This window comes from Drosophila gunungcola, chromosome 3R, assembly GCF_025200985.1.
Source record: "Drosophila gunungcola strain Sukarami chromosome 3R, Dgunungcola_SK_2, whole genome shotgun sequence".
Classification (NCBI taxonomy): domain Eukaryota; kingdom Metazoa; phylum Arthropoda; class Insecta; order Diptera; family Drosophilidae; genus Drosophila; species Drosophila gunungcola.
In genome coordinates this window covers 5,708,014-5,723,214 of record NC_069139.1, presented here as the reverse complement: position 1 = coordinate 5,723,214, position 15,201 = coordinate 5,708,014, and the positions used below count along the sequence as shown (strand labels likewise).

The 15,201-nt window shown below is 41.3% G+C and overlaps 2 protein-coding genes across 2 annotated transcripts; one reads left to right on the top strand and one right to left on the bottom strand.

Moving 5' to 3' along the window:
- Positions 1-2,535: 2,535 nt before the first annotated feature.
- LOC128266341 (protein hunchback) lies at positions 2,536-9,633 on the top strand. The gene is made up of 2 exons (XM_053002799.1): positions 2,536-2,979; positions 6,433-9,633. The coding sequence occupies exon 2, from the start codon at positions 6,451-6,453 to the stop codon at positions 8,758-8,760; it is 2,310 nt and encodes a 769-aa protein (XP_052858759.1). The 5' UTR covers positions 2,536-2,979; positions 6,433-6,450; the 3' UTR covers positions 8,761-9,633.
- A 2,337-nt stretch (positions 9,634-11,970) lies between these two features.
- LOC128251898 (uncharacterized) lies at positions 11,971-12,598 on the bottom strand. Its single transcript, XM_052979150.1, has 2 exons — positions 12,115-12,598; positions 11,971-12,044 (listed from the first exon to the last, which is right to left on the bottom strand). Exons 1-2 carry the CDS (start codon positions 12,419-12,421, stop codon positions 11,971-11,973), a joined length of 381 nt encoding a protein of 126 aa, XP_052835110.1. The 5' UTR covers positions 12,422-12,598.
- Between the last annotated feature and the right edge of the window lie 2,603 nt (positions 12,599-15,201).

The following is a 15,201-nucleotide window of genomic DNA, read 5'->3' as shown; positions in this document are numbered from 1 at the left end:
TGTTTTTTGGGCTACCTAAGGAAAACCAAAACGGAATTGTTCTTTAATTTGAATAGGCCGAAAATTGACAAGTCAGAACTAGAAAAAAATGATATTGGAAAGTGCTTTGAAATTAGAAAATGATATTTCTAATTTTATGCGATCAAGTAAAATGACAGTGTTTCCATGAATTCAATAGACTTTTGTTTATTCGTTTGCAAAGACTTTTTAAATAATGGCCAGCAATACAATAAAAAGTATAAACGTTATGGCTTTAAAGTACAATAAACGTGCTATTTTTAATTCCAAAGTTCTTAAGTTCTAGATTTCACATAAAATATATTTTTATAAACCAAATATTAGGGCATTATTTTTCAGAGTTAAGAAATAGTATAAGTATTAAAACTGCCTTGAGTTCTTACCCAAGACTGTTATTCAAATATTCTACACTGCACAGTAGCTCTAAAATTTAAGTAATTGTGTAGAAAACCAATTTGCACCTAGGATCAAAGAGCTAAATCTCCGTACAAAAAACACAAAATACCAAAGAGCCAAAAAAAAAAAAAAGAAAAATCCTCGAGGAGGAAAAAACTCAAGTAAAATGGCAAATCATCCTTAGCATGAAATCAGCTTACGAACTCAAGGTGATATCTCAACAGGCCAAAGGACAAAGGTCAGGAGAAGAGTGCGCCAAATCAAAACACAAAAAAGGGATCCTAATGAGATCCTCTCGTGAGGGAGCAACTCGGTCAACCACAAAATCCCAAATGCTTGACTGCATTCTCAAGAGATACATTTGCATATATGCGAGGTTCGAAGATCAGAAGATGAAGATGTGAGGAGGATCCTCCCTGTTGATCTTCCCCTCGAAGAATCTATTGAGGCGGCGGCAGGCTTGCAAAGGTTAAGGATCATTTGCATATTGTCGCAAGGACTTTCAGCAATTAGACGATCATGATAATCAGCATGTTTGTGTTTGCCCAGATCACGATAGGTATCTTCGCATATCACTCTCAATTAAAAGGTCAAGCGTGACGGTCCTTGGGTTTATTTGTTACATGTCCTTAACTTCAACTTTACATAACACTCCAAAGGGATCGCGTAGGGCCGCAAAGGATCCACACCCGCCCGCTTGAGCAGCGCTAATCGGGCTGATCAGCGAGCGCTAATCGCTCGGGACTAACTGGATCCTCCGGATCAGCGGCACTGATCCCTCGTGATCCCGGTTACTACGTAATGTTGGATTATGCACAGCGGGCCAACTCTTAAATCGCTTTTAAATCCACGTCACTCTAGTTCGAGTCGCACTTCTTCGGATGCGCGGATTAATGAACGGGGCGGGCCGATCAGGTAGTTTCGCGTCCTTTAATCCTTTCTTCGGACGCTAAGTCCGGTTGCAGTTCGTAATCCGGTTGGCCATGTCCATGTCCATGTCCATGTCCACATCTAACGTCAACGTCAATGGCAGGTCTGTCCTTTGGCCTACCTGCTGGGGTCCTGTTCTGTCGTCCTCCTGCATTTGCGAACAACTTGTGTAATTTGCATTTCGGTGGCGTTTTGTTTGCTTTCTGGAATGTCGTTTGTTTTGTAAATATTGCTTTTACATTTACACCACCCCCTGGCAAAGCCTAAATACCCCCCGTTTTATCAGCCCTAGCCCATATATATTTTAATTATAATGATTATATAATAAAAGCATGCGAATCGAATGACTAAAGGCACCTTGATTTCAAGTAAACTATTTGGAACTATGGATACAAATTATAATGACAATTGATTGTAAACCATAATACTTGTTTAGTTTAAAAAACTGTCATTTATAATTTATGACTAATTTATCCCACAACACAATTTAAATCATGCTGAGATCCGAAATGCCGAATCCTAATTGTGGCAAAGCTTTACCAAAATTAAGTTAACACGCACACAAGCCGGAAAATGGGTTAAAGCGACAAGAAATCTCCCATGGCCCAAACTTACCATCGGCCAAATTGCAGTTGGCTAAGTTGTTAATGTGTCTGGGCTTAAAGTTGCCCAAAAAACAATTGGCGAAGGTGCCCCTCTCTCTCTCTCTCTTTTCCCTTTCCTCCTCTCACTCTCCCAATTTGGGGCTAGAAATCAATAATCGATAGTGAAGTGGAGTTGCCAAAAAACGGCAAAGAGCCAAAAAGGCAGCTGCAATCGGCCAAAATGCAGCGCCAGAAAATGCAAAAGGATAAAAAGAGAGAAAGAGAGAGAGTTAGTGAGTGAGTGAAAGAGAGAGAGCTCCGAAGGGGATGCTGTTTTTGGGGATGGGGAAAGTCACTCAGATTTACAGCTAGCATCCGTTTCGAGTGAAATTCTCTCGGTTTGCTCATTTTCGCTCTTTCTTTTACTCTCCGTGTAACGGCTCTCCCCCGCCTTTGTGTGGCTGCAGTTCTGCCATTTGTTTTCGCTTTGCAATTGAGATTTGAGTCGACTAAATTTGAGTCTTTTTGGCGAGTGCACCGTGGGAGCAGATTTTCAGCTATTAGAAGAGCCCGCTGAGCACGATTTTCAGTCAGACGTGCTCCGAGTCCCGAAAACGAAAGTCGCCAGCATCAGCAGGCAGCCTCAGACAAAAAATACCACACAAACCCAAAGGACGAAACGTGTCGACTGCTATCTAAATAAACATTGCCAACATAACACTACAAACTAAGTGTTCGTGCTTAAAAAACCAAAACCAAGTTCAGAAAAAAAAAAGTATTTCCCCAAAAAAAACCGCATTTTTTGGCAAAGACTATTTCCCGCACATGCGCGAATTCCGCGAAAAAGAAAGCATAAAAGCAAGCTAAAAAGCGAGGACCAAAAAATAGACAAAAACGAAGAGCAAGGAGCCCCCACATCGCCTCTCCCCCTCGCACGCACTGTGCGTGTTGGTTTAACGGTAACGGTGCCGCGGTCAAGCGAGAGAGAGAACGAGCGAGGCGGTTCCCGTTTCCAAATTCTCCCGGAGAATTCCTTTGGAGCGTAACCAAGGTAAGTAAATTAGGTCCTACCAACCAAATTTCTCCCAGTATCGCATTCGACCTCCAATAAATCCTAAAAAATACATACAGGTAGAAAAAATTTAAAGTTTCCACGGATAAACAAATAAACAAAAATTGCAAATGCTTTTGCGGGGGCAAATGGCAAATTGTTGAGGTATCCAGGAATATAAACAATTTGGTTAAGGTTTTGGGCTCTACCTTTTTTAATAGACTAACAAACTTGCAAATTGATTCCTAAGTTCTTTAAAAAATAGTAATAAATTTCATTATTTAAAAAAAACCTCTTCTCCGGTTACTCGGTTAAATAATAAATAGGTTTTACTATTAATTAAAAGTTCTTTTTTTTTTGCATTAAAACAAGTTTAGTTGAAGTTAGAAAAACTTAAACCAAATAATAGTTTAACCTTTTTAATGTAGTTATTTGTTGATTTTTTTAACTTTTTAGTTTACAAGATTTGTAGTACAATTTTATTTTAAGTTGTCTTCGTGCTTTTAATTAGTATTTCTCTGAGTAATAGCACCTATTATCCCAAGTCCCCAACTTCGAGTTCTTGTTCTTTAGCCTTTTCTTGTTGTTTGCGGTCGAGTGCTTCTTTTTCTGTCTAACCTTAGAAACACAAACAAAACAACTCATACACTCACATAGATTTACACCGAGTGGTAAATCATTTGCTAAAAATGCAAACGGCAAAAATTCTAAAACAATATTTTAAAATCTGTCTGGCTTTTGGCCGATCTTTGGGTGAACTTGTTTTTTGCCCGCGCTGTCTGTTTTTGCCCAGAACTGCAGCGTATATCCCCTGCAGCCCCCCTAATATAACGCGCCTGGCCCCCGCACCCCTCCACGCCTGGCCCCCGCACCCCTCCACGCCTGACAGCTAATTTTATTTGTTTACATGTCGACTTTCATGTTGTTTTTTTTCGCCTCCTTCCTGCCTCCGGGCCCCTCAATTTGTTGCCTTTCTTTTTGCTCTTCTTTCGGCAAATGCATTTTCGACTTTTCTTCTTTTTTAATAATTTAAATTTAGACATCGAACTATAATTCAAAGTCAACGTGGCAATTTTTTAATGGCAAATAGTTTGGCACTTGCCAAAATGCATTTCAAATATAATAAATATGTGTTGGCCTCTGGCGATGTTTTTTTAGGACCCCATCATCATCATCACAAGATCTTTTGCATAGACAGTGCTGCAGAATTGATTGTCAGCCGACAGTTTTAATGTTTTCTGACAAAAAGAACCGAGCACAAATCAAACAAATGGGGCTTTGTTAGTCGCATAAAAATAAATATACACATATTATACGGGATATATTTATAAATCCCGAATGACATTGAATCACTTCAGCAGCAGTTGCAGTTGCAGTTCTACCCAAGCGAGTGCAGCTCCAAAAAATGGCATTTCACCAGGCACAACAACAAGTTGCTCTAAGCCAACAACAATCGGGTGCATATATGCATGTGTACCAACCATAGATATACTATATTTGTATATTTTCTGGCATATCCTTCTCTTGGCTCGCTTTTTGTACGGATTTTTCAACAAAAACATTTTTTGTGGCGCATTTTCTGCGTTTGCGAATTTTCCATTTTTGCCATTTTCATGATATTTTTAGAGGGGTAAAAAGGGGGTGTTGGGGAGGGGGACCAAAAACGACTAGCACATGTTTAGTTTACTTTTGCAGTTTCGGTTGCCTGGCTGCACTCGATGTGGCCACCCCCCACCCAAAACCCCTCTCCCCATCCGCCCCCCTTTCCCAACGCCCCTGCCCCGGCGTAATATTAATTTTACACTTGGCCTTTAGTTTGGCTTTGTTGCTGTTGTTGGGCATAACACAAAAAAGCCCAGACGAAAGGCAAAAATTCTCTTTGTTCCTTTCATAGAGACACACACACACCACACACAGCAATTAATTTTGGCTTTTCTTTAAAAATACCCACAAAAGCGAAATTAAATAAATATGCTAAGCTTCATTTAGTTTGCATTTGCTGTTTCCTGAACCATCAATTATGCCTAAGTATTGTAGATATTTTAGCTGCCAAATAGAGAAACCCCAACCCATAATAATATACCCCCGTCGCCACTCCTCACGTTTTTGCGTTTTTAATAATATTTACTTAAAAGCACAAACAATTACCCAAAAATGCAGCAACTGCACAGTTTTTCAGCGTTAAATCGGAAATTTGAAAAATTGAAAAAAGTAGGCAAATGCAGCAGAACAAAAAATTTTAATGCGAGAATTATTTGTAGAACTACGCAAATCAAAGTGAAATGTCTAACGGAAAATTGCAGTCAGGAAAACGTTTTTGTTTCGAAAATACTCAAATGATGATTGGAAAAAGCGGGGGATTTATATAAAAAGTTAAGTGAAAAAATGTGTAAATATATTTTTGATTTCATTGAAATTTTCAAAATGCAAAGAATTGAAATAATTTTTCTTAAATTAACTAGTACAATTTCCACAATGCAGAATCTAGAACTGAAATAAAATGTTTCTAAATGGCTAGTGCATTGCAAATTTATTTTCTATTCACATCGGAATTTCTAAAAAAGGCGATATTTTAATCTAGTGCGGTAATTAAGGAATAATGCATGGAATCGCTTATAGATTAGTCAGCCTGCACATTTGTTTAGCCCAAAGGCAATCCCGACAGGTGTCTCTGATCCGTTAATTTAGTTAAATCCAGCAATCCTTTTTGCTTTTTATTATTAAGCGTTGAACTGCCTACGTTGTTGCCTACTCCGGCTGTCGAGAGGCCAACTTAATCCACATAGAAAACTGAGGGAAAATTCGCAGCTCGCTGCTAAGCTGGCTATCCGCTAAGCTCCCGGATCATCTAAACCCAAGTGCGCGTAGTTTTTTGTTTTCGCACCAATTTCTGCTCTAATCCAGAATGGATCAAGAGCGCAATCCGCCATCCGCGATCCTTGATCCGTGATCCCCGATCCGCGACCTGTACCTGACTTCCCATCTAATCCCTTGACGCGTGCGCCCGTCTACCTGAGTCATATATAAGCCAATGCCTGTTGCAAATGCTCAGTCAGTCACGAGTTTGTTACAACAGCGACAATACACAAGAGCAGCAGCAGCAGCAGCAGCAGCAACAACAGCAGCAGGAAATCTTTAACGAAATTACCGAAAAACTTGGAATATACTTTGATACAATCACACAAAAAGCGGCCACGAAACGGTAGGATATTGTAGCCATATTACCCAGATTCTCCATTTTGTTCAGAAATCACTCAAATCCCGTTCAGGGGTGGGTGGCCAGCCACCCTTGGCATATTTTTTAGGGGTGGTGCCGCTCACGCAAAAAAAAAGAAAGAAAAATCAAATGAAAAACAAGCGAAAAAAGCAAAAAAGAGAAAAAAAACTTGACGCAGGCGCATTGATTGTATAGCCCCACTAACCCCACTCTCTCTGTTTTTTTCCACATTACAGCCGTCTAGAGCCGCCAAGATGCAGAACTGGGAGACGACAGCCACGACCAACTACGAGCAGCACAACGCCTGGTACAGCAGCATGTTTGCGGCCAACATAAAACAGGAGCCTGGTCACCATCTCGATGGGAATAGCGTGGCCAGCAGTCCTCGCCAGTCGCCCATACCCTCAAGCAATCACTTGGAACAGTTCCTCAAGCAGCAGCAGCAGCAGCAGCAACACCAGCAGCAACCCATGGATACCCTTTGCGCCATGACACCATCGCCCAGCCAAAATGATCAGAACAGTCTGCAACACTACGATGCCGGCTTGCAGCAACAGTTGCTGCAGCAGCAGCAATACCAGCAGCATTTCCAGGCCGCCCAGCAGCAGCACCATCATCATCATCACCTGATGGGTGGCTTTAACCCACTGACGCCACCGGGTCTGCCCAATCCCATGCAGCACTTCTATGGCGGGAATCTGCGACCCAGTCCACAGCCCACACCAACATCCGCATCCACAATTGCTCCCGTGGCGGTACCCAATGGAACAAGCGAGAAATTGCAGGCTCTAACACCGCCCATGGATGTCACACCACCGAAATCGCCGGCCAAGTCAAACCAATCGAATCTGGAGCCGGAAAAGGAGCACGATCAGATGTCCAACTCCAGCGAGGATATGAAATATATGGCTGAGTCCGAGGACGATGATACCAATATCCGCATGCCCATCTATAATTCGCACGGCAAGATGAAGAACTATAAGTGCAAGACTTGCGGCGTGGTGGCCATCACCAAGGTGGACTTTTGGGCGCACACCCGCACCCACATGAAGCCGGACAAGATCCTGCAGTGCCCCAAGTGCCCGTTCGTCACCGAGTTCAAGCACCACCTGGAATACCACATCCGGAAGCACAAGAACCAAAAGCCCTTCCAGTGCGACAAATGCAGCTATACGTGCGTCAACAAGTCCATGTTGAACTCGCACCGCAAATCGCACAGTTCCGTTTACCAGTATCGCTGTGCGGACTGTGACTATGCCACCAAGTATTGCCACAGCTTCAAGCTGCATCTGCGCAAGTATGGCCACAAGCCTGGCATGGTCTTGGACGAGGATGGCACCCCGAATCCCTCGCTGGTCATCGATGTCTATGGCACACGTCGTGGTCCGAAGAGCAAGAATGGTGGACCCATTGCCGGTGGCGGAAGTGGTAGCGGCGGCAGTCGGAAGTCAAATGTGGCAGCTGTGGCCCCACAGCAGCAGCAGCAATCTCAGCCTATCCAGCCTGCCACATCTCAACTGAGCGCCGCCCTGCAAGGATTCCCATTGGCACCCACTGCAGCATCTCCTGTTCTGCCGCTGCCCGCCTCTCCAGCCAAGAGTGTGGCCAGCGTGGACCAGACTCCCAGCTTGCCCAGTCCAGCCAATCTGCTGCCTCCTCTAGCCAGCCTGTTGCAGCAGAACCGCAACATGGCCTTCTTCCCCTACTGGAATCTCAATCTCCAGATGCTGGCCGCCCAGCAACAGGCTGCCGTCTTGGCCCAGTTGTCGCCGCGCATGCGGGAGCAACTGCAGCAGCAGCAGAACCAGCAGCACAGCGACAACGAGGAGGAGGAGCAGGATGAAGAGTACGAGCGCAAGTCGGTGGACTCCGCCATGGATCTGTCCCAGGGAACACCGGTGAAGGAGGAGGAGCAGCAGCACCACCAGCAGCAGCAGCAGCAACCACTGGCCATGAATCTCAAGGTGGAGGAGGAGGCCACGCCGCTGATGAGCAGCTCGACTGCTTCCCGGCGCAAGGGACGAGTCCTCAAGCTGGACACTTTGTTGCAGCTCCGATCGGAGACCATGACCTCACCCGAGCAGCTGAAGGTGCCCAGCAGCGGCAACATGCCCACTGCGTCCTCGCCCATTGCCGGGCGCAAGCCCACGCCCGAGGAGCATTGCTCTGGGACAAGCTCGGCGGACGAGTCCATGGAGACGGCCCGTGTGCCACAGGCCAATACCAGTGCCAGCTCGACGGCCTCCAGTTCGGGAAATAGCTCCAATGCCAGCAGCAACAGCAATGGCAACAGCAGCAGTAACAGCAGCAGCAACAGCACCAGCAACAGCAATGGAACCACCTCAGCAGGACCGGCGAATCCTCCACAATCCGGAACACCGGCGGCAGCGGGGGCCATCTACGAGTGCAAGTACTGTGATATCTTCTTCAAGGACGCCGTGCTCTACACCATCCACATGGGCTACCACAGCTGCGACGACGTGTTCAAGTGCAACATGTGCGGCGAGAAGTGCGACGGACCCGTCGGCCTCTTCGTCCACATGGCCAGGAATGCTCACTCCTAAGTCCCATTGTTATTATTTATCACCTATTATCACCTTAATCGTTGTCCAGAATTGTATATACATTCGTAGCCTAAGTTTTCCAATAATTATTTTGTTGTCGAGAATTGTACATAAGCCAATTAAGCCGCTAATTCTAGACCTAAGTTTATATCCTAACTGTATCGAACTGTAGCCACCTTTCTATCTAACTGTCTCTCTCTCTCTCTCTATAATCTATTATATTTCGAAATCGACTAAAAACCTTGAAAACGGTTTAAAAAATTATCATCAACGCATGGAGAAACGTAAGCATAAGTTAAAACTTATTTTGTAAGATGAGTCAAGCGAAACAAGCTAACAAAAACCAACAGTCCAAAGTCAAATTAATAAAATATAGTTTATAGCATATACATAAAAATATGAGTATTTAGTCTTATTTAACCTATGTATACACATGATGCTCAATTATTTCTCTGAAATTCTCTCAGTATTTTGTTAGTTGAAAGGCGACAGCGAAACAGAAACGAACGAAATCAAATCAAATAAATACAATTTATTCAATATAATTTTACAAGTTTTTTTTTATTTTTCAAACTCTTTGGCACAAATGACAATATTTTCGATGCAACTGAAACTGACGAAAGAAGAAGTACAAATTTAGAGATTTTTAAAGAGCAGCTCTGCCCGCAATCTGAGCAAAGGATCAAAATTAGTATTTAGCCTTTACAATTAAGCCGAAGTCGAAGTCGATGTCATGAAACGAAATTCGAGACTTTATATGTGCGCCCAGTGTAATCCTTAAATAAATCCTCTTTAAGTAAATTAAAGTAGCCTAAGGTTTGCCCACGAAATGTTTTTATGTAATAATATAATAAAAATTAAGACATTATTAAATCTTAGTGGTTTTTATGTGGTCTGGTGGATTTAGAATCGGTTTTGGGAACTTTTAAGAGCATTTTAGTTGGATTGCAAAGATATATAAAACCCATTTTATTTAAAGAATTAAACTTTTTTGATACAAAAAGGTATGATTAATTACAAAATTGTTATTACAATCCATAGTTGACCTTGAAATATATTTTTTTATTGTGACTTTTTATTAAATATCTGAAAAGCGTTTTTAAAAATTAGCTTCTGAAAATCAAAAAAAAATTCAAGAAATTGGGTTGGAACTGTTCTGTCTATTAAATTGTTTTGAGGAAAATTTAAGGTTTAACCAATTGAAACTTTCAAGATATAACCCTAGCATAATTTTTCAATGCAACCATATGTCTGATGACCACAAGACCAAAGGCCACTGTCAACACGCGATCTTTAACATATGATTTATCGAAACCGAAACCGATCGCCCACACCAAAACAGTTACTGAATAAAAATTAAAAACAAAATAGATGATTCTTCCATTCAAGTGAAGAACTGCTCCATCATGTGCTAAATACCCAAGTTGTTAAATGAAAAAGAAAAAAAAAAACAAAAAAAATTTTGTTTGCGGGCGCAACCAAACAAATTGGAAATTTTCTCATTTCATATTTCTATCCCTACAATTTTGATGGATTATTGACGTTTTGCGTGAAAACGCACAATTCGCATTGCATATGAGAGGGGCATTATATAATAATGAAAAACTCATGAGCACGCGTTGGAGAAGTCGGGGGAGTGGCAGGATGATGATGACGCAGCAAGGCGTCTCCTTCAGGGATCGGGGATCGATCTTCGGAATCTTCTGGGGTTGGCGCGCATGCGTCGAACGCACTTCAGCCAAATGGCGCGTGCTTGGAGGGAAATTCTCGTAGTTTTTGGGTCTTGAGTGGAAACTCAATGGCATAAAAATAGTTTTCTCCGGGCTGCTTCTGATTGGTGGTTGTATATATATGATCAAAGAATGCACTTCCCTTTTGATGATTTAAATGGCGTCTTTCCTCATTAAAAATTGTTCAATAATTGATATTTATGGGTGAAATTAATTTCCATAGGAGTCAGGGGTGAGCGCAGGCCCGAGATGATGGTTTAAAGCCCCTGATCTTATCGCAAATTAGATTTTGCATATCCCTTTTAGATTAAAGCCAGAGCCCAAGATTTGAAGATCCCTGCTCATTTGAGCGGAGTTAAGTTGGCAATTTGGCCTTTGTACCGGATGAACTCTTGGTTTGTGGCCACCGCAAACGTAAGATGTTTATCGAGGGAGTCCCAGTCCCAGTTCCAGTCCCAGACCCAGTCTCATTGTTAGCATCTGAGCTAACGATCCCTAGTTTCTGGTTTTGTTACTTGGCTCTTATCTCAGCTTGTGGCTGTGTAGCATCTTTTTTTCATTCTGCTGTCGGTCATTGTTTACGGAACAGACAAAAAAAGAAAGGATAACAGAAGAGTCCTGGCCACTTTGTAACCTGGGAGTTCTTCAAATATAGTAGTTCAATTGCCCGTCTGCTGACCATTTGAAAGGTGTAATTTTGGTCCTGTTAGGGTCTCCTCTTGTGTCTTGGATGCAGCTGTTTTTGCTCAGTTCCTTTCCCAGTTATTGACTCACCTTTGACTCCCTCAACTCTGATTGATCAGCAGGACACGCGTATGGCACACTTTCACAATACATAATTTGCGCTTTTACCATAGCCCCGTTTCAATCGGCAATTATGAATATATCCAAAGTCTAGAGAATAACATAATTGCACTTGGAAAATTGATAAAACATTTAAATTTTAAATATGACAAGCGATATATTTATTTCTTATAAATAAACAAAAAATTTTAAATAGTAAATTTGAAAAACAATTCTAATATTTAACCTTGGCTATACAAAAAATAAATAAATATGTATTACCAATATTTGTAATAATAATGTTCAACTAAGTACATAAATAATTAAATGCAAATTAATTCTTATTCTTAAAGTTTTCGGATTGGATGTTATAGCATTAAAATTGTTGAGACAATAAATCAAACATATTTTAAAATGCAACGTTTAAATGTGTTACATTTACTAAACTTTTATAGAAAATATAGTTTTTTTCGGAAATCTACACACAAATTTGTTAAACATTTTGGTTACTTCTAACATATTATTTAGGTCAACTTGATACATTTTTTCCCTTAGTGTATTTATAAATAATAACGGCTTGGGCGTAAGTACATATATCCCACAGGGCTGAGCAACGCCATAAATAGGGTATTTATGTTTAACCACCACCCCGACTTCGCCATTTTGGGATGGGGTTGTATTCCGGATTTGGTGTGGGTTACGGATTGAGTTTTGGAAACGGTTTGGTTCCAACGGTGCACAATTTGGTAGCCATTTTTAGCTGCGTTGGCACTAAAAATAACAGAAAACCAAAATAGCAAATAGTGTAGGGGGAAAGGGGTTTACAAGGGTTTTCACTCACCCAAAAATATGGATTGCTCGGGGGGTAACATGTTGTGGGTGTTTAGTTGATTAAAATGCGCCCGGGGTGCCAGTGGCCTCATGCAGGACTCGATGACTAGCAATCCACCCCTGGCTATCCTGCGATTGCGATGAGCTGTTGATTGCATCAGTAAAAGCCGGCGCCCACATCCAAAGATCAACGGAGAATTACCGAAACTCTCCGGCTTCTGGCTCCTTTTTTCCACAACTTTACGCATTTTAATTATGAAAATTGGCAGGGGCAGTATGGCCGATCCTGCACCCGGATCAACAAACCTCGCCAGCATCTGTGTGTGGGTTAATTACTAGCGGCGATCCTTTCGACGTCTCATGCGTGACGTCATGTGCGAGCCACCTTAAGGATTTGTTGAACCCCCGATAATTTATTTCTGTAAACAGTTTTTCACTGGAATTGAGCGCCGAATGAGAGAGAAAGTATCCTTTCGCCTCGTCCAACAGCTGACCAGCGTCCGTCCTGCGAGATCGAGGAGGGTGTAGCGAATCCTTAAGTGGCCAACGCCGCCGCTAACAAGCGCTAAGGATGTGCTGACCATCTGAGTTTTGGCAGTCGGCCAAGTTATGAGGGCTGGCCGGCCAGGCAATAGATCTTCTCAAACGCGTGGCGAGTTTCTTACATTTAACCCTAGATGAATTACTTACGGCAGGCAGGTATACATATAAAAAAAAAATAAACATTTGGCATAATATTACAATTTTTAAAAACTACGATATTATTTTTTTAATTTATTTTATAAATATTATTAAACCCCAGTAATGAAAAATATAATTTACCCCCTTTCAACTTTTTGGTACACGTTTAATTAATTGCACTATTTCTAAAGAAATCAATAAGTTCAACAAGTTTTCTTAAATCATTTTTTTTAAACTAAAATAGTCTCTGGTTTTTATTAAAAAAAATGGCAAACACACTCTTTAATGGTATTTCGGACTTTCTCCTCATTAAACCATTAAACATTTAAAAGCCTTACCATAAATTTTGCTTTATTCAAGGATATATTTTAAAGGAATTTACAGCGAAAAACACCTCCAACTGCAAAACTTAAATATCTATTCAACTATCATTATCTATGCCCAGCATGATAGTTAATCATCCTAGCCGACAACCATTCCACTCCACCACAAAATTTCAAATGCAATTCAAAGGCAAAAACCAAAACTAATTGCAGCGAATCAGTTGATGAATATGCAAAACTGTAGAAAATTAAAGCCATACAAAGGAAGCCTACAAGATAATGATGATGTTGATGGTGGTGGGGTGTAACTATGGAGTGTATACCAAATGGAAATCCATGAAGGACCCACCAGCCCCGAAAGGGAAATAAACAAAGCGGATAACTAAGGAAACTCGCGACAGCAAACAGCGAAAGTAACAAAACAATTTTTACAGTTCCGGCAAACAGAATGCGTCCATCGTGTCCACTCCACATGTAAATGGATAGGAAAAAAAAAAAAAAGCGGAGACGTAGGAGAAAAACTCCGACTGGGTTGGAAAAAACATCTGCCCCTGATGGCACTTTAGTTAACGAAAAACAACAAAAGGTTAAAAATATATGCAAGCGGACTCTGGCTTCCCAATACACCCAATACCATTCTGAGTTTCATTGCTATTCTCATTCCCATTCCCATTCCCATTCCCATTCCACTCCATCGATAATGTCCAGCATCCGTTATGAAGAGACCGAAAAAAGGATGTTGACAACAGCGTGTGCCTCGGCCTGTGAATGTATTTTTGTATTTTCGTATTTTCGTATTTTTGTATCCGAGTGTGGGGGTTGCACAGATACGATACGCGTGTCCTGGAGAGTCCTCTATCCACTATCCTCTGTCCCCTACCCTACTCTACTCTATATCCCATATTTGCACTATAGAAAGTCCAGCCGCTGGATTCGTTTGGTCAGTTTGCTACAAACAATGCCAGCAGTCGATTGAATTCCCGATTCCGTGCTCTTCCAGCAGCCTTTACTTTTGTTTGCCCTCGGACCACATCCACCAGATGCCGGCAAGTCAACAGTGAAATCATAGACTCCTGGGAGGGCCCAAAGTTCGGGAAGGGTAAAGAAAAAGATACAATCAAGGGGTATACTTTAATTAAAAGAACTAATAGTTTTCAACAGTCTCTGCTAAATCTAACTTATTAATTTTCTAACTGACTGACTCTAGGGCCTTTGGAAAAACTTGTTTGGAATAATAAGATAGTAACCCCCTTTTAAAAACAGTTCAGTAACTGTTATTCCGCTGAAAAAAAATATCTTAAGAAGTGAAATTTAACTCCAGAAACGGTTCAAGCCGATTTTTCGAAATCTTGCAGTCAATAGTCGTTGCACCTAATGAGATTTAAGCTACCGAATGTTAATAACAAATATAAAATAAGAAAAATCAGAAACCCCATATTGCACTTTTTTTATTTCAACAATGCCCTTCCCCCAATAAAAAACAGAAACCCTCCCTAATCGAGTCATCAAAACCAATCAAATTGTAGGCAAAAAGTCAAAGCAACGCCTATTACACAATCCGAATTGAGGAAATTTCACGCAAAAAATGCGATTACCACCAATAAAAATATCACACAAAAAACACTCCTTAAAAACGAGGCAAAAAATCGAAACCCAAACTACCCAAAATTGCTATAAGGGGTGGGTAAGGAAAGCAAACCACCACCACCTCATGGAGGGTTGCAAAAAAAAAAAAACCGAATACGAAAACAAAAATGGAAAAGAACACAGAAATAGTTTCAATGGATCGATATTTTGTTTTTTTTTTGTTTTGAGGGTGAGTGATGAGGTCGACATGTGAATAAAAAACAGGTAAGGTAAGGTTTTCCTCCTCTTTTTTTTTTTTGTAAAAGATACTTTTTTAGCAACATGTGTTTGGTCCTTTGAAAAGATTTGAGATTTGGGAATCCTCTATTTGGTTTTGGTAAATCGACTTATTGGTCTTTTGTGCCAGGTTCGAAGTGCAAATGTCAGCTGTAGGGATAGCGAGATGGAGTGTAATGTGAGCAATTAGAGGACCCCGAGGATGATGTATCAGTATCAGGACGAAGGAT